The 24,816-nt window shown below is 44.2% G+C and overlaps 1 protein-coding gene across 7 annotated transcripts in view; it reads right to left on the minus strand.

Annotated features, from left to right (window-relative positions):
- Dnajc6 (DnaJ heat shock protein family (Hsp40) member C6) overlaps nucleotides 1-24,816 on the minus strand; it is a 155,582-nt gene that overhangs the window by 16,472 nt on the left and 114,294 nt on the right. For all 7 annotated transcript variants that reach the window (XM_041651936.1, XM_041651937.1, XM_041651940.1 and 4 more), the window contains 10 exons: nucleotides 21,726-21,848; nucleotides 18,761-18,894; nucleotides 16,960-17,154; nucleotides 15,752-15,869; nucleotides 11,165-11,244; nucleotides 9,972-10,165; nucleotides 9,783-9,863; nucleotides 7,113-7,544; nucleotides 3,129-3,263; nucleotides 601-669 (listed from right to left, as the gene is read on the minus strand). In XM_041651936.1, coding sequence (XP_041507870.1) covers nucleotides 601-669; nucleotides 3,129-3,263; nucleotides 7,113-7,544; nucleotides 9,783-9,863; nucleotides 9,972-10,165; nucleotides 11,165-11,244; nucleotides 15,752-15,869; nucleotides 16,960-17,154; nucleotides 18,761-18,894; nucleotides 21,726-21,848 — 1,561 coding nt within the window. The remainder of the gene's footprint in view (nucleotides 1-600; nucleotides 670-3,128; nucleotides 3,264-7,112; nucleotides 7,545-9,782; nucleotides 9,864-9,971; nucleotides 10,166-11,164; nucleotides 11,245-15,751; nucleotides 15,870-16,959; nucleotides 17,155-18,760; nucleotides 18,895-21,725; nucleotides 21,849-24,816) is intronic.

Below are 24,816 nucleotides of genomic sequence, written 5' to 3' on the forward strand. Positions count from 1 at the left end.
CAGTTCTGCCAACTGGGACCAACTACTCAAATAGAGAAGCCTGCAGAGGTCATTCTTATTCAAATCACCACCGTCACTGATTATTAGGGGAAATGTGAATCATGGAAGCAATGAGATATTACCTAAGATCTGTCAGGATTGACATTTGTCAAAAACTAAGTATTTGAAGAAAAAAAAACCCAGGAGATTCTAAGTGGTAGGACTAATTCAGATCCATCTAATTATATAGTTGAGACAGATATAAAATAGATGATCTTGTAAAGTCAAACCATAGATATATATCTTTATAATATATTGTATATATATTATATTGTAAATTATTTATTTACAAGACTTATTGCAGTTTACTTTTACAAGTTAAATATATATAACTATATGTAGTATATATAATATCTATTTATAAAAATATAATATATAATTCATATAATATATATTATGTCATCAAGTGCATTGGAAAAAGTGCTGGCTAGAATATAGATCATTAGGAATAATCAACTACACAGCAGACTATAATATTCCAAGTATCCACCTCATCTTGGGTGAAGGACTATGCATTTGCTACTGGTCACTTGTGTACAAAAATAACCTGCTGGCCCTTACCTGGTTTGGTATGCCAGTCCCAACCTCCAGCAACATCTGGCTGGATGTTCACAGCAGGTGTGCTCGAAGCTGTAAATAGAGAGAAGATGAATGAGAACAGGACGGCTGGGAGCCCACCTGTCTGAGTTGGCACAGGACAAAGCTGTCTTCTCCAGTCTGCATGGCTTCTCAAAGTCTAATGGATTCAATCCTCCTACCCACTCTGCAACAGGAATATGTTCTGCTTTCATCTGCGCATGCTCATGAGAGCTGGGTAGAAACCCTAGGTTTTCTCAGTTCGTTCTTTGGCTCACCTTTGTGTTACCTCCATATCCACCCACTAGGAATTATAAGTGTGCATGTCTGTCCTCATTTAATGCTGAGTTCCTTGAATGCAAGAACTGTCTTATTCATCTTTGTGCACCCCACTAATATACTTAACATTCTGGGCCATGCAGAAAGAGGGAAAATATCCTTAAACTCAGCCCAGCTTAGCTTAGCCTTGACAAGGGCACCCAAGTATGGGCTGCTCAGAACTGGGAACTTGGTTTCTCCTTGGCTGTGGCAGGGATTGAGAAGGAGGAGCATTCTGAACACTAACTGGGCAAACACAATGTATCTCCCACTATGCTGGTGGCAGACACTTGTCTACTGTCACTCAAAAAGAAACCCATTAGAGCTTCAAGAGAGATCATTCTGACCTCTAAGAAGTTCTGAGCAGAGCTGAGATAAAATGTGTTGTGACATGAAAGGGTCCTCCCTACAACCTGGCCATAAACATCGGCAGGTAGACCTCAGTCACTAAACTAGCATTACAAGTGGGACTGGAAACACACACACACCCACACACCACGCCATACTACATACAGACAGACAAACACATCACATCACAAACACACATACACTACACTCATCACACTACATATACAGACACACATACTACACACCACACACATACCACACACATCACACCACACTACATACATACTATACATACTCCATACTACATATAAACACACACTTCATACCACACACACACACATGCATGCATACATACTACACATACACCACGCGGTATACAGACACACACATGCATGCATACTACACATACACCACACTGTATACAGACACACACATCATACCACACACACATGCATACATACTACACATACACCACACTGTATACAGACACACACATCATACCACACACACTCCACACATCACACTACATACACAGACACACACATCCCACTACACACATCACACACACAGACAAAGGACCCAAGGCACCAGGGTGAGCATCCAGGCTTCACAGTCATCTACTGTCAATAGCTCACGTGCCTTTCTATCAGGTCATTAATTAAAAAGCACACACCATTATCAGTGACGGCGGCTCTTTCCTTTCTGCTTTCCCTTGCTCCGGCTCCATAGCAACCCACGAGAAAAGGTCAAAAGTAGACAGCTTTGTCAATATTTGCTGTCTGGTTTTCTTAACATTTTATGTTTGTCTTGTATCCATCAGGATAAAAATGAGGGAGGGAGAGGGAGAGGGAGGGGGAGAGGGAGAGAGAGAGAGAGCCCCCAAAGTGCTGGAATAAAGATAGTACAGACGAAAACTGGGAAATGAGGTCCCAGGCATGAGGATGGTACAGTAAATAGGGTTTACACAGGCCATGACCAGGGCACACAATGCTGGCTCTTATGTTGGGTGAAATAAGAAGCCATTATAAACTCATAGGTGGCCTGGATTACATGTAAAAGAGAAAACAGTGATAACATTAATCATCACCCCTGAATCTGAAATGTGGAAAAATAGGATTCTTAAATCAGCAAAATACGATGTTAAGTTATTGAGTAGATAGCCCAGATGATATGCTAATGAGTGACTGCTATAAAAATATTAAGATGGCTTGTATTCTTTGATTGTGCAGTAAACTTCGGGATTTGTGTTTGTTTTATGCGTGGAGCACATTTCAAGTCAGAGTAACCATGTTTCGAGTGCTCTGTAGCCACGCACAGCTAGCAGCTGTCACATTAGACAGACGTGTCCCCATACATCCATGTGGCGTGTCCCAAACTCTGCTCTGACAACTGATAACTTTATGCAATGCTAACATCATATTTTACTAACTTAAGAAGCCGACTTTCTTACATTTCAAAGATCTCTGTAACTAGGACATAGCTTCCCAATGATTTGAAGTGGGAGCATTTTTTTCTTTTTTACTGGTACACAGAGTGATAACATATGTTATAATCAATGGTGCCCTCTGCTTTTGGGTGTGCAGCGCTAGAGTAAAAATAAGCAGAAACCCACAGCCCAGTGCTTTCGGGACCATAGTGAAACCAAGTTAAATGTTAAATGAGTCTCTTTCCGGTAAGAGTTTTTAAATATGTTAATAAATTGTCAGTTTCTAAAGGCTTTACACACACACACACACACACACACACACACACACATACAAAGATGCATTTACATCTCAGTACTCTGCGTTGTCTTATGAAAAACCACTCCATTATTCCATTAAGTGCCATAGAAAACACTTTCCTACCATGCACTGTAGGGGAAGGACTTCTGGTGGGCTGCAGAAAAGGGTCGCTAGAAGCATTGGATGTGTTCAGAAAGGAGCCCAGCAAATCCTGACCTGGTGGCTTAGCAGGAGCTCCAAAAGGGTCAAAGGTGGTACCTAGAAAACAAAGGGAAAACATATTTCTTTATCCTGCCAGTTCATTGCTGTATAGCTACCGAAGGGCTGCCGCTGCTGCCTTGTCAAACACTTGAAAGACCAGGCTGAAGCTTGCCTCCTGACCTCTCACCCCTTCCTAGACTTAGAACTTCCTCCAGAACTAACAGTGGATCACAACACGACAAGAACCGTCCCACCCATGTAGATGGAAGAGACTGGACTTATTTATTAGAAATGAGGATCCAAGTAACTTTTATAAATCCTGTGTGTACACATGCATGTATGTGTATACGTGTGTGTGTGTGTGTGTGTGTGTGTGTGTGTGTGTATACAGGACACCACAGAGCAGGTATCTGTCCTCATCCTCTGCCTTGCTTGAGACTGTCTTGTTTTCCTGCTGCATTCATCAGGCTAGCCCGCCTGGAGCTTCTGGGGTTGTCTTCCTTTACTTCCCATCCCCTTGCAGAAGTGCTGGGATTACAGATGTTCATACAACATGCCCAGCTTTTATGTGGGTTCTGGGGGTTCATACGCAGGTTCTGTTTTGCTCAATTAGTCATCTCCTCAAGACAGATTTTGATAACATAAGAGCAGCAAATCATAGCTACAGACTAGCTAGAAGACAAGATCAACACACATGAATCCATGAACTGCCCAAACTAGGTACAGGCTACAGAAGTTTGGTGACAAATGAGTGTTCATGTAAAAGGAATTAATGGGAGAAAACAAGCAGGGGGCACTGCTATAAAGGCAAATAGCAGAAACCCCACTGACTGGACTAGGACTATAGCTCAGTTGGTAGAGTGCTTGCCTACCATACGTGAAGCCTTGCGTTTGATCCCCAGAACCACAAAAGACTAGGCAAGATGGTACAGGCCTGTAATCCCAGCGTTTAGAAGGCGGAAGTGGGAGGATCAGAAGTTCAAGGTCATCTTGGGTTACACAGTGAGTTCAAACTCAGCCTGAGTTACGTAAGAGCCACGCCAAAAGAAAAGGCCAACCCCACTAAGTAGGTCTTTCTTTAACTTTCTCCCTAAGTGACCTTCAGCTCACTTAAAAGCTAAAAACAGAATAAAATGAGGGTGAAGCTGCATTCTCTTGAGTCCACAGGATCAAGCATTTCGAAAACACTGACTCAACAGCCTGCTAGGAGCTAGAGAAAGCTGGGTGGAAACTAGGAGTGTTGAAGGCCCTGGTTGCCAGCAATAGTGAAGCTTCCTAGGGCTCTACTGTGTTCCGGGGAAGACCTGAAGGGGTGGGGCTCAATTTCTCCCTGTCACCTTCACTCAACCCTTGTGAAACTGAGGATCAGAAACTTGCCCTTGTTCAAGTCCAGGAAACACTATTCTAGACCCCCATTCAAATCTTCCGGCTCCAGGTAATCCCCACAAGCCTTCGTCATGAAATGAACAGGATGCCTACCAAACACTGAGCTGCATGGAGACAGCTGCCCTCTGATTTCTCACTGTTGAGCAAGGACCAAAACCTCCTTGGGCTACCTAAAGTGAGATGTCACTTCCAAATCGGTAGGCGCCAAGCCCATGACAGCCTGCTTCGTGGAGCGGGGCGGGGCTGACCCATTCTAGAAATAGAACCTGAGGACCAAACCAGCGAACAAACACTTCCCACTGTCACGACATAGTGGGGCATGTGGCTCACAAGTTCACAGTTATGACGTCACTGGCATAATGTGCCCCCAACACCGTGGGGCAGCAGGTCAGCTTCTTGTGGCAGTACCTGCACCGTTTCAGACAGTGTAGCCCAAGGCGCACATGCTCTCTGACACAAGAACACTGGGGTTAGCAGGGTGACCGGAAGAGAACAACGGGTCAGCCCATCAGATTATAGTTGATGCTAACCAGTGGAGAAGATAGGAAAGACTTCTTAGATTGTCGAAGCACTTTTCATATCACCTTATTCTAGAAATTCTCAGAACCAAAGATGAAAGGTGCTGAAAACTCAAGAGTTAGTCTTTACCTTTATGCCCATGGGTACTGTCCCCAACTAAGCAAAGTAAGAGGGTTTTCACTGTTTTGTTTTGTTTTTTGAGACAGGGTCTTACTATGTAGTCCTGGCTGGCTTGGAACTCCCTGTGTAGCCCAGGCTGGCCTGAAACTGATGAAGAACCACCTGCCTCTGACTCCTAAATGCTGTGGTAAAAGCATATGCCACACAAATGACCAAATTAATTTTTTTTTTGAGGGGGGCGATGTCTCAAGATAGCATTTCTCTATGTAACAGCCAAGCTGTCCTGGAACTCATTTTGTAGACCAGGCTGGCCTTGAATTCACAGAAATCAGCCTGCCTCTGCCTCCTGAGTGCTGGGATTAAATGTGTGCGCTACCATTGCCCAGGTTCCCACCCAGCCACCACCAATGGGAACTCTGCACCTGAGCTCTGTAATCTGTTCCCCTTCTCACAAAGGTGGCATCCAGCAGAACTTCACAAGCCAAGACCAGCCCAGAGCCCAAAAAGGGTGAAGGATAGCATTCCCCAAGCCTAGGTGGTTACGACTCATCTCTTTACCCTTCCTAATGAAGCATCATCTTAACCGTGACAGTCATGGGGAGCTGGTGTGTGCTGGTTATTCTGAAGTCGTAATGAATCTCTGGTACCCAGCTACATCCTCTTGCAAATGTTCATGCTGTGGCTGGCCCGGAAAAGGAAGTCTGCGGTGGTGTGTCAGGTGAAACTGAGTATGTAAGCTCAGACTCCTTACGAAGATCAGCCACACTTCTCTCCCCAGCCATGCTGCTAGCCTGAGCCCCTCAAGCATATCCTGATGTAACCAAACACTTCTCAGGACAGCCGGGGTATATCCAGAAAACTAGAATTCCAAAAAGTGTTACTGGAGGCCTGAGGGCGAGCTCCGAGTCCACAGGTGAAGCTGGGACCCCAGCCCCATCAATTCCCAGCTGTTTGAACAAATGCTGATAATTACACTGGAAGCTTCTATTTCCTCAACTACGAAGTAGAGACAATGATAGCATCTGTCTACAGGTTTTTATAAGAACGGAGTCGTGTTTAATCGTGTATTCTATATCTGGCAAGCGGCGAGTATCACACAACTATCAGCTGCTGTAGTAAATAACAGCTCATCCATCTCCATCTCCAAGCAGAAGTAACTAAAGGAGACTCAAGGCTCAAGTCTGGAGAAAAGGAAATTAAGGGGTTGGAGTTAAGCCAGAGGATCGGGATGCCTGCTGCGAGACAGTGTCTTCTGGATGTTTCAGGAAAGCCGCACCGGCGACGTCTCAACAATACGGCTGGTTAAACAAGACCTGTGCAGTGACAGCACCAGGGGACACGCGGCACAGACAGAGGAAATTTTACAAGGCTCCACCCCTAGGCAGGCGGAGAGCTACAGAAAATCAATGGCTGTGGAGCTAGGGAGAATATTTTTCTCCCAGGGATGACCTCCCTGAGAGGTTAGCCAATTTCAGTACATCAGTCCTAAGCATATATGAGCAACTCTTAAAGGGCTCAGTAGGTTGACACTGATGTAGCAATAATAATTAAGAAAGGAGAAATTATGATTTTGAGAGGGGGTATGGGAGGAGATGGAAGAGGGAGGGGAAAGGGGAAAATGATGCAAATATAGTACCCATGTACGAAGTTCTCAAAAAATAAAAAAAAAATGGAAATAAAAAAAAAGAGTATGGGGTACAAATATATCCCTACACCCTTCTACCAAAATGGACAATTTTTGTATTTTCCGTATGCTCTCCCAAGGAACTTTCAAAGAAACCGGGAAAGTTCAGCTTACTAAAACATTTCAGTTCTATGTGCTTGGCCCTCCCAAAAGTTATTTCCGAAGTCTGGGATAACAGAGAAATATGGGGAAATTACCTTCTCCCACTCTTAGGGTTGGTGACGCAGAGGCGGAGGTGGCGGCGCGGCGTGGTGTGGATTGCGCTGACGCGGGTCCACTAGAATGAAAGACATCTTCTACCCCAGCCTGCCCTGCCTGGGCAGGACCTGTGGCACCTCCACCCCCAAACAGGTCACTCAGCAGTTCGGAATTGCTGGGAGGCGCTGCCAGCGGGGAGAAGTTCCTGCTCACTTCGGACCCTTCCAGGCCCAGGAGGTCCACCTCTTCCGGGGGAGGAGGGGCTGCTGGCTCCTGCTCCTTGCTGGGCTTCTTGGCTCCGTGAGGCTTGTCTCCATTGGCGTTGCCGTGGGGGCTCGAGAGGGTCAGGAGTTCATCATCCGACTGCTCACTTTCCTGATTCACCAGGGCAGCGTGGTCCTCCTCGCAGAACGACTTTTCTGATTTCTGATCTAAGAAAGGCCAATGTGCAGATATAAATGATTGGATGACCGACTGCAGGCGAGGTTTGCACATTGTTCCAGAAAGAGAAGATGGACCAGCTCTGAGCAAACAATGCTTTTAGACCCCTCCCAATGCAATGACTGTTTAATTTCAGGTCATTCTCAGCTGTTTGTCCGCCATCTGCAAGGCAATATAACATAAGGACTAAGAGGGAAAACTCTGGATCCGGCCGGCCTAGGATGGAACCCAGCTCCACCCCTCACTGGCCCTGTAACATTGAGCAAGTAACTTTACTTCTCTGTGTCTTGGTTTCCTCCTCAGCAAGACAGGGATAATAAATACTACACACTGCACAGGCCACTGTAAGAATTACACCAGAAGATAACAAAAAGAACTCAGATCAACAGCAAGTGGATTTCCGGACACTACATGGGGTACTACAGAAAATGCCAGTAACACCTAGTCCTTTGCGGACACCCCTCTCTGCCCTCTGTTTCTCCACACGACCTGAAGCAGAAGCAACACACCCTAAGAAGCAAATTCTAGGGCTTGGCCTCACCGTCCTCCCTCCATCCTGCAAGGAGATATTTCCCCACAAAACCGGCTTAGGAAAGAGATGTTTCTGCTGGGGAGAAATGGAAGGCTTCTCTGCGCCTTTCCGGGCCCTGCTCGAGACCATCTTCCATAGATACCACTTGGTTATCTCACACCAGACAGACCCACAATCTGAATGGGGGGGGGGGCTGGTTCACACTTGTGAACCCCAACTCTGAAACATGCACATCTGTGGGAAGAGCTAGGTTGTTCTAAGTTTGGTGGTGTGAGCTCAGTAGAAGAGCATGCTCGGAATGGGTATATGAAGCTACCTGCAGGCTTCTGCTGCCTCACACAAGTTTCTATTTACTTTTATGTCCCACTGCAGAAACATTCATGTTTGATTGCAGATTGTCATCTGAGATGCCACCGGCAATGTTACATAGCATGTTTAATATACCTTTTCAAAACGTAAAAGCCCCAAGCAGATAAGAGAGTGTACCTGTGCTAAGAACAGAGATTCTTTTTAAAAATAAATATTTTACGTGTGAGTGCCTGTCTATATGTCTGTGTACCACGTGTGTGCCTCCGGAGGCAAGAAGAGGACCTCAGATCTCCTGCAATTGGAGTGACAGAGGGTCCTCTGCAGAAACATCAGGTGATCTTAACCACTACGTCATCTCTCCTGACGTGTGCAGAAATTATTTCTACATATTAACATGGCAATGGGAAGGTGAGAGTAATGTTTTATTGGAAGCGGTTACTGGGAGAAAGATGCAAGATAAGGACCAAGAAGGGGCTGACAATCCATCTTCAAGTCAGGTTCGGCTGGGCTTCCAAGTCTGAGAAGCTCTCCTTGCCTTGTTCAAAAGGAAATTCCGTAAGCTAACCTTTAACCCAAAGGACCCAGATGAATATGTTTTAACTAACACTGAAAACGTCTACAGGATGTAGGAATACTCTGCTACGTTCACACATCAGAGGAAGGTCAATCAAGAAAACGTTGCCTAGGCCACCTCTGAAGCTGAATCCCCACCCCTTTCCCACATAGTCTTGACCGATTGGTTCTGTACCACACTTTGTAGCTAACCTCTGCAAACTGCAAAGCAAGAATGGCCAGTGTACACACTAGAATGCCCATGGCTGTCTCCTCAAGACAGTAATGTAAAGTGCTAGGCTGTGAAGGGGCCTGGAAATGTCACCAGCTGTGGGGACAAAACAGCACAGTGGGAGATTCCTGTTTGGATTAATGATTGCTAAAGCAACTAGCTGAGATACGGGCCAGGTGACCGCCTTCACCATGCCAGGGCAAGACCCATCCTGCCTTGCTAGAGGTGCGGTGCTTGAGACAGCACTCAACTTTATCTCTTTAGAATATTTGCCTGAAGGCAGGCAACTCTTTGTTGTCTTTCTGAGTTGTCAAATGCCTAAGGAGCGATCTTAGAACATGTCACACTTCATCAGTCTTGGAAAATGTGCCTTGGAAACACTGCAAACCCAGGAGGTAGAATTTAGTCTACACTGGCTTTCTGGTTCGTCTGAACACTCATGGACGTGAAAGCAGACAAGACGCCTGATTGGAAAAACAAATGAAGGGAAAGGTCTGAAATAAGGGAGAAATTAAGATTGCTTCAAGAAGTGTCTTAATAAAACCACCAGACAACTTAGTCACATAATCACCCAGTCATCCTAACTTAGAGGCTTTACCATACCTTGCCAACAGAGGGAGGCAAAGAAGCCACCTTGCCCGACATTCCTGGGATGGTCTGGAGGGAGATCTGCTGTAGCCTGACCTGCAAGACAAAAGGTCACACAGCGTCACCTTAACTTAGGGAACAAAGTAACGCAGTAAGCAACCCAGAGGCTTCATCCGGAAAACCCAAACCAGCCGTGACTCATACCTCCTAAGGCCAGAGTGTCTTGATGCTCCTGCTGAGAGGAAAAGAGGATGCTGGGGTTCACATCTTTTGAGCAGTAGTGCTCCCATGGGGGAGTCAAGTCGATCACTTTGTCTTGGGGCTGCACTTCTATATCCAGTGTCACTTGGAACAGCTGAGGATATTTTTCTGGTACATCACATGCGTCCAACTCGGGTCTAATGGAAAGAAAAACACAGCATGCGCAGTGCCATCAGCAGGATGCTCAGCACGAGGCTCGGCCCACGCGGATGAGTCCAGCCTGAAACTCATTTCTAGGTAGACTCAGCCACTAACCAGGTGTTCCTTTACTCTGCTATGCCTCAGTTTCCTCTCCAGAAAAAACAGACTAACACTTGCCCAAATTGTCTGGCTGTTACCAAGCACACTAATGAAAGCACTGTGAGAAGCAGGGTTGAGACATCTGGCCGGCACGCACTGGCCAGCTAAACGGGTCTTCAAAATAATGAGATGGACCCAAAGTCACCTTCTCAGCCTGGACCCTTGAATCCTTCTTAGCTCCCTGTCTCCTGACTCCGGCAAACCCCACCACCCCAGATTCAGTCACACCCTGAGATCCATAGCCACATTATGTTATAGCAACCGCAGGTCAATATTTGGTACAGCTGGGTTTCCCAAAACCTCTTTTACATTGCTCTAGCCAGACACCCCTGATAAGGGACCACTGTCTATGCTATTCTATAAATTAAACTGCCATTCCTGTTGGGCATAAGCATCCACAAACACAAAGGATAGAAATCGTTGTTCCCTAACAGGGAACTTTAAGTCTTTCTAATTAACTCTGTGATCCATATACATTTCTTTAAAAAAAAAAAAAAAGATTTATTTACTTTATATATATGAGTGCTCTATCTGCATGTATGCCTTTATACCAGAAGAGAGCGTCAGATCCCACTATAGATGGTTGTGAGCTACCATGTGCTTGCTGGGAATTGAACTCAGGACCTCTGGAAAAGCAGCCAGGGCTCTTAACCACTAAGCCATCTCCCTAGCCCCCCTCCCCCACCCCATACGCACTGCTTAAGATCAACTACACTCAACCAAAAGATTTCAAATGCTTGCAGCCTGTCTGTGCTCAACAGTCCCGCAGTGTGGGACTTTGGAGGTGGCCGCATGCTGCTATGCTGATGAAGACGGCAGGTCCACAGGGCACTTACTTGGTGAACTTTAAAACTGTCGTGTCCAGTGGTATAAATCCAGAATGAAACTGGAGCTGGAATATCTGTGTGTTGGTCACCTAAAGAAAAAAGAGCACTGATGTGGGAGTGATTTCTTATTAATAAAGAAACTGCCTAGACCCATTTGATAGGCCAACCCTTAGGTAGGCGGAGTAAACAGAATGGAATGCTGGGAGAAAGAAGCTGAGTCAGGGAGTCGCCATGATTCTCCCACTCCAGACAGACGCAGGTTAAGATCATTCCTGGTAAGCCAGCTCTTGGGCTACACAGATTAATAGAAATGGGTTAGATCAATATGTAAAAGCTAGCCAATAAGAAACTGAAACTAATGGGTCAGGCAGTGTTTAAAAGAATACAGTTTCCGTGTAATTATTTCGGGTAAAGCTAGCCATGCGGGCGGCCGCATGCCAGGGACGCAGCCCCGCCGCTCCATACTACAACAGAGTGGCGCCCGACATGATGGACTAAATCCACTTAAAAACCTGAGAAGGCTTAAAAATAAGGGAGAGAGACTTTAACACAGATTTTTGCTGTTTGTTGGTGGCGTGCTGTAGAGAGATTTCCTGATTCGGCAACAGCAGCAGAAAAAAAAGCTGCGTCATTTTAAAATGCGGCTTCTTGGGACTGTGCCGCCAGTGCAAACTCTGGCTTTAAAGCATTTCAATGGATTTTATGGGACTGGATGTTTGTGTTCCCGCTTGGGATCGGAAGGAGAGTGCTCTCAGCGCTCCCTGCCTGCACCTGGGCAGATGGCAGAATCAGGCTTAGGCAGGCGGAAGAGCATGGTGAAAGAGACGTGTTTTCAGACTGCGCAGTGCTCTGCGTGTCAGATTTGGTTGTAACTTGGATAAAAAGAGTTTCTGTGCTGCATGCTCAGTCTCAAAATTAAACTACTGAGTGCAGCTCCAATGAGGACTTGCTGTGTGCCTGAAACTGTGCACAGCTCAGGGGCACCAAATGGATCTGAGGCAGGAGCGGCTGCTCCTTGCTGAACTGTGCTGGTTGGCAGGAACTACCATAATTACCATAATAACAGCACAGTTAAGGTTTAGACTGGGCAGGACACAGGTGGTACCGTATTACCTGTACATGGTGCAACTTAAGTTTTTAAGAAGTGCTTAACATTTTAAGAAATGCTCCTGGATAGTAAAAATATTACAGATTCACAATAAAACAGATTCAGACATAACAGACCTCAGTGGATCACAGTGTTGGATAAATGTACATAGGCTTGAGAGAGAGAAGAATAAGAATATAGAAAATAAAGTAAATGTCTTAAAAAAAAGGGTAAAGTCTTTAAAGAGACAGAGTACAGATAGTTAAGAGATTAAAATAAATAAAGAAAAATAAGCCACGTAAAAATAAAAAATTCACAGAGAGTCTGGATTATGTACATTGTGTTTTCTTTAAAATTTTTGACTGTAAAGGAGCTAAGTACAGACAGACATTTCATTACATGGGCTGCCAAGCTAAACCACAATGGATATAAAGGTATTACAATTTCAAAATTTGGGTTTAAGAATATGATGCTTTGGAGAGGGTCTTCTTTTGTTTTCACAGAGGACCAGACCCTGTGGATTTCTTCTATTACAATTTGGTATGATAGACCACGCCCTCCTGAAAGGTTGTTGTGAACATCTTCAGAAAATTGCTTCGCTCAACTGCAGACTGAGATGAAACTAGCACACAGGTTATACCATGAAAGACCTAATTAACGACGCCCCCATTCAGCAGGAAGCAGTTTGGAGAGAAAAAACTGCGCCCATGTTCCCAAAATATTGTTTATAAATGTTCTTTTACATTTAAAGGGGGATATGATATAGGTATAAATAATTTGCATTGGTATGGATTTTAAGGTCAATTTTGTTATATGTATATGTATTTTTGATCTTGAATAAGGTGTGATTGTGTAGTTCATTTTTAAAATGTAATGTATAATTAGGAAATATAGGTTGTTGATGGATAATCATAATAGTCAAGTTTGTAGTCATGTTACTTAGATTTTCTAGATATATAGAGATATATTTCAGATAGGCATTCTTCATATCTCTCAAAGGCTACAGAATATGGCATTTAAAATATTTTAATAACTTAGGACTTTTCATGACAATGAGACACGTCTGCTCCTGGCAGCACCAATCTACTTCGAGAGGAAGATGGGCATCAAAGAGGATCCTTATGGAGTTTGATAGCCATTTGGGCAAGAAACTGCTCTTGCCTGGACTGTTGCATAAAATGGACACAGAAAACCCACAGAGAGAGGACTACTGAACTTGCCTAAAGGTGAGACGGTCTTTTGGGGTTCATGACTCATGAAAGAGTCTGCGAGACATTCTGCAGGACACAGCAAAAAGTGACTGAACTGTCTTTGGAATTTCCTGCTTGATGAAAATGTCTGCTGGATACCATGGGCCTGAAAGCTGAAGATGGATGCCCCAACGGTACAAAAGAACTTTGGGTGACTGTCCAGGCAGCAAGATGTCTCTGTCATTTCTAGAGTTTTCTTATTTCTTGTTTACTTAGGTAGTATTATATCCTTCTGGAGTCTTTGATGGAGTTGAAGAATGGATAGGTAGTTATAGTTTTCCATTGTTATGATAAAAGATAAAATAGATATAAATATTGTAACTGTAATTCTTGCTTGATAACTGTTTTGCTATATGTAATTTTACTATGTTAAAGTTAAAGCCTTTCTTTTTTGTTTAAACAGAAAAAGGGGAAATGATGTGGGAGTGATTTCTTATTAATAAAGAAACTGCCTAGACCCATTTGATAGGCCAACCCTTAGGTAGGCGGAGTAAACAGAATGGAATGCTGGGAGAAAGAAGCTGAGTCAGGGAGTCGCCATGATTCTCCCACTCCAGACAGACGCAGGTTAAGATCATTCCTGGTAAGCCAGCTCTTGGGCTACACAGATTAATAGAAATGGGTTAGATCAATATGTAAAAGCTAGCCAATAAGAAACTGAAACTAATGGGTCAGGCAGTGTTTAAAAGAATACAGTTTCCGTGTAATTATTTCGGGTAAAGCTAGCCATGCGGGCGGCCGCATGCCAGGGACGCAGCCCCGCCGCTCCATACTACAACAGAGCACGTGCAAGAAGCATGATTAGTAGGAGAAAGGAGAGTCTACACCAAAGACCGGGTTTGGGGAGCCAGTACCATCCATTGTTTCTTTATCGGATGCTTTGTGGAATATGGATATTAAATGTATTCCCAGCTTCGTTTCTAGTTTCTCTTCTCCAGGAGGGCAAGCCAATTCCTTACCCTCCAAGGCCCCATGTTCTTGTATATTCTGTCTTCCCAGGGTGTCCTTCTCCTACCTGACAAACTCATCCTTCAGGGCCTGCCTCCACACTCTGCTTGGCCACCACTGGCTAAAGCAAACTGTCCCAATGGCAGTGCCCCAGTGATACAGCAGAGTGGATGTTCATACATGTTTGACCTACCCCCTCCTCAGATCAGTTTTGGAAAGCTAAAAATACAATATTACTCTTGTTAATCTAAAACATCTAGGCAATGGGTGTAATATGTGATCTTAGCAAATATTTGATTAATTAAGATATAGTTACTTGCGCCGGGCAGTGGTGGTGCATGCCTTTAATCCCAGCACTCGGAAGGCAGAGGCAGGCGGATCTCTGTGAGTTGGAGGCCAGCCTGGTCTACAAGAGCTAGTTCCAAGACAGGCCCCAAAGCCAGAAAAAACAGAGAAACAAAGACAGAGAAACCCTGTCTCAAAATATATAATTACTTGCAACATCTTTCCTAATAACCAAAGAGTAGAAATAATCTAAACATGAAGAATCAATAACTGTGGTATATCCATTCAATGGAACATTACTTAACTATATGAAGAAATGAAATATTGACACATGCTAAAAACACAAATAAACCTCCAAGATATTACAATGGTGAGGAAAAAATCAGCCAGCATAGACCACATATTGTATGATTCCATTTATATAAAATGTTCCCAAAGAAGAAAATCTTCAGAAACAGAAAAAAGGATTCACGGTGGTCAGAAGGCGAGCAGGGAAGGAGGGATGGGTGGTGACTGCTAGTGGGTCAAGGTTTCTTTTAGCGGTGAAGAAAACATTCTTAAGTAAGAGAATTCTAACAGTAGCAGTATCTTGTGAACACACTAAAAATCAGTGCTCTTGGGAGAGGCATTCTGAGACCCGAACTCAGGTCATCAGGCTTGGTGACAACACCGTTTACCTACTGAGCCATCTCTGGGGGGGGGGGGGGGGAGGAGTCCTAACTATACACATGTTTAATTGAAATCTCTCACTTCATAGTGATCCCCTAAAAGAAAGACTCGGGTTCTCAGGAACATGCTTTGTTGAGGTTCTGGGGCTGTTCCCCCATGATTGTGTCTAAGTCACGACCTGCCTCGGTCTCCATTCCCTCCCGCAGTGATGAAGAAGACATCATCAGCAGGTGTTAAGGGTCCTTCTCACTCTAAACTCACAAGGCAATCAAGCCCAAAATGCCAGAGAAAAGACCCAGTAGTACTGCCATTACAAATTCAAGTGGGCTCATAGTCTGGGTCCCCCTGAGCACTTACCTTAGCTTGCAGCCGGCTCCCGATGGTTGATCGCAGGTGGTACATAGAAACAATGACATCACCTTGAGCTGTGATGTTCAGGGGGATGAAGATTTTCCCATCTTGGACTCGGTATTCTCTTTAAACAGAGATCAGAAGAGACATGAAAGCATTTAGTCTGGTACTATTGTAGACACAGGAATGCATCTTTGTGACTCTAAGGGACATGTTTGTCCAGGCTTGCACCAAGAAATTACTTCCTGTCTTGTGCAAAGGTAGGAATGCAGCCAGTGTGATCTGGATGCAAACTTTCTGAGCTGGTAGAGCACTGATCCAATGTAGGCCTTCTCTCTCCATCTCATCTAGACTCCTGGACAGATCTTGTTTTCCTCAACACACCTTACACAGTAAAATCCAACCAAAGTCAGAATAGAGAAAGGAATGTTATACTCTCCCAGGGTCTAGAATTCTGACTCCTAAAGTAACCTATTGCCAACTAAGTCTATGTTATGTTCCCAGTCACTCCCTAGTCTCCTAAACCCCAAGGACCTTCCACTGGTGCCTCTTCTTCTTTTAGATCATACATGTACTTTGAGTACATCATTATGGTGGTTTGAATGAGAATGGCCTCCGTTGGCAATAATTGAATAGCTGGTCCCAGTTGGTAGACAGTTTGGGAAGGATGATATGTGACTTTAATGGAGGAGGTGCATAGCTAGGGGTGGGTTTGAGGATTCAAAAGTCCACTCTATTCCCAGTTGGCTACATCTGCCTCCTGATTGCTGTGTCAAGATGTGAGGTCTCAGCACCATACCTGCCTGCCTGCCCCCATCCCCGCCCCCCCGCATGATGAACTCACCATCTGAAACCATAAGCCCCTAATAAACTCTTTTTCTATAAGTTGCCTTGGTCGTGGTGTCTTAGAACATCAATTTAAAGTAACTAGGATAATCATCTACCCAAATTACTGAGTCTCCTTTTTAAATGTCTAGGTCCTCTGTGCCCACCCACCCTATCATCTGGACACTCCAAGCACCATCCTTCAGAACTCAGTACCACCATGTATAAAGGAGAAAAATCCTTGGGTTCAATTGTGCTTATCTTTGATTACTATACGTTGGGCTTTTAAAAAAAAAAAAAAAAACAAACTACTTGTCCCAGCAATAAGCAGGGAGAATCTAACTTTCACGGGAATTCAGCATGCAAGAAGCAACAACATTGTGACTTACTTCATCCGTTCAAAATCCGTGCATGTGGAATATATTTTAGTTTCTCCAATCAGTACATCACAGTAGGGGCGACACCCATTTCTCTGCTTATTGAAGAAGGGAATTGGGCTGACAGTGATTGCCTTGATCGTGAGTGGCTTGAAGTGAGGGCGGTAGGGCTTGTCTGCAAGTAGGTCACACATGTAGCCCAAGTACCTGAAACAGAAGACCGCCGTCCTCTGAGCCCATCCTAACAGGACAATCAGACAATTTCTGCTGTGAAGTCTGTCTTTGTAAATTAAATTACAGTAGAAAAGTCGTCTGCTCATTCCTTCACATTAGCCACCAAAGGGGAATAGAGACAATTAGGAAAGTTTGTGGATCAGAGCTGGAGCCAAGGCTCAGTGGTTAAGAGCACTTGCTGCTCTTACAGAGGAACCAGGTTTGGTTTCCAGCACCCATATGGTTGCTCACTCACTCTGTAACGTCAGGTCCAAGAGGATCTGCCACCCTCTTCTTCTCTCACAGGCACCAGGCATGTATGTGTAGTACATATATACATGTAGGCAAAACACCCATATACATAACATAAAGATAAATAAGTCTTTTTTAAAATGAGAAAAAGCTTGCTTTCGTTGACATGCTGAACTGATAGAAGGCTGTTTGCTCCGTCTAAAGCTTGTGGCAGTGTTATGCTAGCCCAATATTTGGACATATATTTGTGTTATATCTAGCAGATTAAGCACGTCAGCAAAAGGCAGATTTAGATAATCTTTAGAATTTATTATCAGGAATTTTATCCAAAGAAGTGAGAAGATAAAATTTAAGTAAGAACAGAGAAACTAATTCCAACTCTAGGGAAGGCAATAAACCAGATATCTAAAGAAGGGATTTCTTTAAAGTCATTTGCACATTATCTAGTATAACCTAGATCTATTTATTACATCCCCACATCTCAGTCATGAGAAAAATCAATCTCTAAAGCACATACTCTCTCTGTATTGTTGCATTTACACACAGTGATCAAGAGTGTATCTCAATGAAGATCTAAAGCAAAACCGAAAGGCGCTGGGAGCTGGGACTGGAGAGAATGTTCGAGCTATGTCCAGTGGGTATTTTTAGGCTGGTGCTTAGCACAGCCTTCTTGTCATTCTCTCTCATGCTTCCTCTCCTCTTAAAGGAGCAAAGCAGAATGTTAAGTCTCAAGTCCTAGGACAAACGGCTGAGGTGCCTATGTAACATATCCAAGCAGACCTGGCCACCAGGTTCTCCCAGGATCCCTCAGTCCCTACCTGTTACAAAATATAACTGGCATACCCCACCCTCTACCCCCTGAACCCTCCAGCCCAGGGGCTCCAGACATTTTGGATACCTCCTTCCCCGTTTTGTACCTCTGCCCTCTTGACTGCTGCTCCCAGTTCCTCTCTTTCCTCTCTCCATACTCCTCCCCTTCCCCCCACATGGCCCAGCTCAGTCTGGCTATGTCCGCTCTGGATTCTCCCAGATGTCCCTGCCTCTGGCTGCACTCTTCCTTTTCTCTACAATAAACTTTCTCCTCTGCCCTACCAAGAAGCAGTCAGGACCTTCCTTTTTTATTTCCTTTTTTCATTCAGTAAACATTGGCATTTTTAAAAGTTCCCTTTCAGTTTCAAAATCACAGACTTTCATGAACCTGCATGAAAACTTAAAATTCTTACCCATCTTAACTGTCATCATTGTTCAGGATAACACCAGATCAATTAGAAAAAGATTGAAAGAGAGCTCCCATGGGGCCAGCCTCCCACAGTACCAGGCACCATACCCTGCACCTCCATCTCTGTACCTCCTATGGGACGGAGACAGTCCAATTCCTGGTCGTTTTGCATAGAGCAATCGAACAGCAGGGCCAGGAGTAGAGTAGAGATTGCAGAAAATGAACATAGCACCAACCAGAATTGATGACGCGGCCCGTCCATCCTGTCAAAGAAGACCCACAGATTCGTCAGAAACATCAAATCTGGGAAAAGCCCGCTTGCAGAGAAGAGAGAAAACAGGCACCTCCTTACTATCGGTGCCTTTCACTTCAGAATTGTTCAAGACCAAAAATCTGGTCCTGCTGTGAAATCAGACAGCAGCAAGGAAAGACTTTTCTCAGGATAAAACTGACGCAATGTTCACCAAGAGGCTCAGCAAAATAAACTTCACTTGCATATACTTTCTGAGACCTAGACCAACTCTGGACTAGAGGCACTGTCAGGAATAGTAAGCAATTAAGTAGAAATAAAGAGCCTCAAGTTAGATGCCACCTTTGGAAGGTGCTATGCATGTACTCCACTCATACTGTATGTTCATTAATACAAAAAACTTCATTCACTGTAAAAATCGATGTGTTATAAACTGACTATCTCCTCCTGAAATTCATGTATTGAAATATTAATTCCTAATGTAAAGGAACTGGAACTGGAGGCTGGGGTTCTGGTATAGTTAGGTCATGAGCAAGAGGCCCTTATGGATTCTTTCTCTTTCTCTGTCCCCTCCCTTCCTGGGAGAGGACGCCTCTGTGTGTGCCCCCTTGGAAGGAAGCAGACCTGCTAGATCTGCAAACAGCCTGAGCTCGGCTTACAACCTCCATATTGTCCATGAGAAATGAAATCTCTACCACTTAAGTCACCCAATCTATGATTGCCTTGTGACAACATCCGGTAACCCAGCTGATGGAAGAAAGCTAAGCCTCTCCTAGAACAAGTAAAAGGGAAACTGCTTCTATTCGAGGTGGCTCACACCAGTTTACAAACTGTTTCCTATTATGGATGATGAGTTAAAGTCTGCTCCTCCACATTGTTTGTTTGTTTATCAGGCAGTCTCACCATGTAGCCCTCACTGGAGCTCACTGGTAAACAGAAGAGGTTAGCCTCAACTCAGAGATCCGCTTGCCTCTGCCCACCAAGTGCTAGCACTTAAAGCTGTGGGCCACCACTCCCGACTTTTCCTCTATAGCTTCTAGTCAGCACCTTTTTTTACACTTCCCTCCACGAAGGGAGAAGCCCACTCCTTTTGCTCAGGCAGTCCTTCACATATCTGACATGCCTTTCCAGTCCATCAGCCCTTCTGAGTCCGGATTAAAGCCAGATCAATCCCTGCCATTCTTCTTCCTTTGGATTCCATCAAAAAGCCGTTAACATTTGGAATGCACACCTCTGGACATACCTAACATGTCAGCCTTTGGTGTGCAGACAGCAAGACATAGAATGAGCTCTGGTCAAACTGTCTTCATTTAAGCTCAGCCAGAAGTGGAAAAGATGATGGTTCTGCCTCCAAGAACAGCTGCTGATGCTGCCCAGAGAAGAATCTATGCCTTGGGGAGTCAGGAGTTCTAAACACTATAGCTATCCATAACAAGCCAGACTTCTGCCCAAGCCTTTCACAAGGCTGGCAGCCAGCACGGCACCTCCTCCAGGCACTCATCATAGGTCCCTGACACTCTTCATGGGGCTTCACCGTGATCACACGGGTCAGATGCTTAGAGCCTGAAGCTGCACCCAACTCCACCTTAGATAAGATATCCACTGAGCCATCGCTCCAGCCTCGTTTCATATCATCTTTTTTTTTCTATTTTTTTTATGTGCATGGTTGCTTTGTCTGAATATATGTTTGTGTACCAAGTGCATGCCTGGTACCTAAGATCAGAAGAGGGCATTAGATCACCGGAGCTATAGTTACAAGCAGATGTGAGTTACCAGACATGGGTTCTGGGAACTGAACTTGGGTCCTCGGTAAGGAAAGCAGGCACTCTTAATCATTGAGACACTTCTCCCGCCTTCTTTCATGGTTTTCTTGAACTTGCACATGGTTACAGGAAGCCAGGGACTACACAAGAGTGGCTTAGGGTGACCAACGGTTCATGAGAAGTGTGCTCACCATTGTAACGTCTCAAACTGCATGTCAGTCCCTTTATTTTGGTCACTGTAATGACCGTGGCAATCAAATCCCCAGATGAATCCACAAAGTCTTGGATTTTTAATTCGTTGTGATTGCATTATGAGAGCTGGGGAGCCTCTAGCCTCTCTTAAACTTTTAGAAAAAAATGTAAGTGAAAATCCCCACTGCACTTAAGACTGCCTAGGCCCTAAAAGCAACCTGTTCTTTGAGTGATCCATTGTGGCTCTAAATAAAAGCTAAGCCCTGCGGCCTTCAACATTAAATGCTTACAGACAACCGAGCGTTTTGTATCGCTTGCCAAGAACTGGGGAGTTGAAACAGAAATATAAAAAGGTTCTTCAACTGGCTTCTCTTTTTCAGCCAGCTGGCTCCCACAGAGGTGAAAGTCATCCAGTAGCCTCAGCAAAACAAAACAACAAACAGCATCGCTACAAACCGGTGGATGTTTGCAGGAGGAATAGACTATTTCCAGCGCTTATGCCCAGGCTCACTGTGTTCATAGACACAGCCACTTGCTCAGATCTTCGGTGGCAAAGTTGAGAGAAAGTTTCTTCCCGCAAGAGGACAGACCAGTGGGAAGTGGGCAGGGGATGGCCTGGGGTGATGCTATGTGTTAAATGCCATAGGTGATGTTTAGCTGCAGAGATGTTTTACCTTTAGGGGACTAGAGGAAAGGCCACAAGTAAGAAAATAGGCTTTCAAAGTAATACATCATTTCTTCCCTCCCCTCATTTTTTACCTGCCTGGCATTACTCTACCTCTAAACAGAGGCTCAGTAAATGTTGTTGAGCTCAGAGGTCGCCCTTCTGGATACAGCTGCCCATATTTCACCAAAGCCTCACCAGGCAGAAGGACCAAGGAATACTCACCAAGCAGTGGACAACGCAGACATTTTTGGGATTCTGCAGTAGCCAGTTGTACATATTCCGACACACAGCAAACAAGTTGTGTAGACTTGGGGCCTGCCTGATGGGCCAGCTGCATTCTGAGACCTGAAGAAATGGAGGAAGGAAATGAATTTTCCCGTCTCCATAAACACACATCACACACAACATCTGGAAGCAGCATCCTGTCCTTTCTCCATATACGAGGCAGGGTCTAAATGCAGAACGACAGGCTTAATGCAATGATTTGTTAGGATCTCCACAGTCATGGGTCACACCACTGGAAGTCGCATTGTGGCATCTTGCGATGCAGACAGAATTGGAGAAAGGATCTAAATGCACAAAGAGAAGCATCACACAGTCATTTTTATAATCCAGGGTCTCAAGTACATAGCCCAGCTGACCTTGAATCCATCCATTACCCTCCTGCCTCAGCCTACTGAGTAATAGGATTACAGGAGGGCTAACCTGACTTAATACACTAGTTTTTGGTTTTGTTTTAATTAAATAACTCTGTTTCACTAAAGATATTAAAACACATTTAGAAGTACATTTTGAGTCAACTAGGCAATTTATGCTAGCACTCTGATTTTTGTTTTTTGTTTTTTGCCTTTGGTGGCACAGAATTCAGTTTCCAGTATCCTTCTTCTAGATGTTGCTCTTAGATCCTTGATGTGGGAGTGATTTCTTATTAATAAAGAAACTGCCTAGACCCATTTGATAGGCCAACCCTTAGGTAGGCGGAGTAAACAGAACGGAATGCTGGGAGAAAGAAGCTGAGTCAGGGAGTCGCCATGATTCTCCCACTCCAGACAGACGCAGGTTAAGATCTTTCCTGGTAAGCCAGCTCGTGGGCTACACAGATTAATAGAAATGGGTTAGATCAATATGTAAGAGCTAGCCAATAAGAAACTGAAACTAATGGGTCAGGCAGTGTTTAAAAGAATACAGTTTCTGTATAATTATTTCGGGTAAAGCTAGCCATGCGGGCGGCCGCATGCCAGGGACGCAGCCCTGCCGCTCGTAACACAACAGAATGGCGCCCGACGTGATGGACTAAATCCACTTAAAAACCTGAGAAGGCTTAAAAATAAGGGAGAGAGACTTTAACACAGAATTTTGCTGTTTGTTGGTGGCGTGCTGTAGAGAGATTTCCTGATTCGGCAACAGCAACAGAAAAAAAAGCTGCGTCATTTTAAAGTGCGGCTTCTTGGGACTGTGCCGCCAATGCAAACTCTGGCTTTAAAGCATTTCAATGGATTTTATGGGACTGGATGTTTGTGTTCCCGCTTGGGATCGGAAGGAGAGTGCTCTCAGTGCTCCCCGCCTGCACCTGGGCAGATGGCAGAATCAGGCTTAGGCAGGCGGAAGAGCATGGTGAAAGAGACGTGTTTTCAGACTGCGCAGTGCTCTGCGTGTCAGATTTGGTTGTAACTTGGATAAAAAGAGTTTCTGTGCTGCATGCTCAGTCTCAAAATTAAACTACTGAGTGCGGCTCCAATGAGGACTTGCTGTGTGCCTGGAACTGTGCACAGCTCAGGGGCACCAAATGGATCTGAGGCAGGAGCGGCTGCTCCTTGCTGAACTGTGCTGGTTGGCAGGAACTACCGTAATTACCATAATAACAGCACAGTTAAGGTTTAGACTGGGCAGGACACAGGTGGTACCGTATTACCTGTACATGGTGCAACTTAAGTTTTTAAGAAGTGCTTAACATTTTAAGAAATGCTCCTGGATAGTAAAAATATTACAGATTCACAATAAAACAGATTCAGACATAACAGACCTCAGTGGATCACAGTGTTGGATGAATGTACATAGGCTTGAGAGAGAGAAGAATAAGAATATAGAGAATAAAGTAAATGTCTTAAAAAAAAGGGTAAAGTCTTTAAAGAGACAGAGTACAGATAGTTAAGAGATTAAAAGAAATAAAGAAAAATAAGCCACGTAAAAATGAAAAATTCACAGAGAGTCTGGATTATGTACATTGTGTTTTCTTTAAAATTTTTGACTGTAAAGGAGCTAAGTACAGAGAGACATTTCATTACATGGGCTGCTAAGCTAAACCAGAATGGATATAAGGGTATTACGATTTCAAAATTTGGGTTTAAGAATATAATGCTTTGGAGAGGGTCTTCTTTTGTTTTCACAGAGGACCAGACCCTGTGGATTTCTTCTATTACAATTTGGTATGATAGACCACGCCCTCCTGAAAGGTTGTTGTGAACATCTTCAGAAAATTGCTTCGCTCAACTGCCAACTGAGATGAAACTAGCACACAGGTTATACCATAAAAGACCTAATTAACGACGCCCCCATTCAGCAGGAAGCAGTTTGGAGAGAAAAAACTGCGCCCATGTTCCCAAAATATTGTTTGTAAATGTTCTTTTACATTTAAAGGGGAAAATGATATAGGTATGAGTAATTTGCATTGGTGTGGATTTTAAAGTCAATTTTGTTATATTTATATGTATTTCTGATCTTAAGGTATTGTGATTGTGTAGTTCATTTAAAAATGTAATGTATAATTAAGAAATATAGGTTATGGATAATCATCAGTAATAGTCAAGCTTGTAGTCATGTTAGTTAGATTTTCTAGATATATAGAGATACATTTCAGTTAGATAGACATTCTTCATATCTTTCAAAGACTGCAGAATATGGCATTTAGTGTTTTAATAACTTAGGACTTTTCATGACAATGAGACATATCTGCTCCTGGCAGCACCAATCTACTTCAAGAGGAAGATGGGCATCGAAGAGGCTCCTTATGGAGTTTGATAGCCATTTGGGCAAGAAACTGTTCTTGCCTGGACTGTTGCATAAACTGGACAAAGAGAACCCGCAGAGAGAGGACTGCTGAACTTGTCTAAAGGTGAGACGGTCTTTTGGGGTTCATGACTCATGAAAGAGTCTATGAGACATTCTGCAGGACACAGCAGATAGTGACTGAACTGTCTTTGAAATTTCCTGCTTCATGGAAATGTCTGCTGGATACTATGGGCCTGAAGGCTGAAGATGGATGCCCCAACTGTACAAAAGAACTTTGGCTGACTGTCCAGGCAGCGAAATGTCT

The sequence above is a fragment of the Microtus oregoni genome, unplaced genomic scaffold (genome assembly GCF_018167655.1).
Source record: "Microtus oregoni isolate MIOR12 unplaced genomic scaffold, Mior012 000005F_ref0000423, whole genome shotgun sequence".
Taxonomy (NCBI): domain Eukaryota; kingdom Metazoa; phylum Chordata; class Mammalia; order Rodentia; family Cricetidae; genus Microtus; species Microtus oregoni.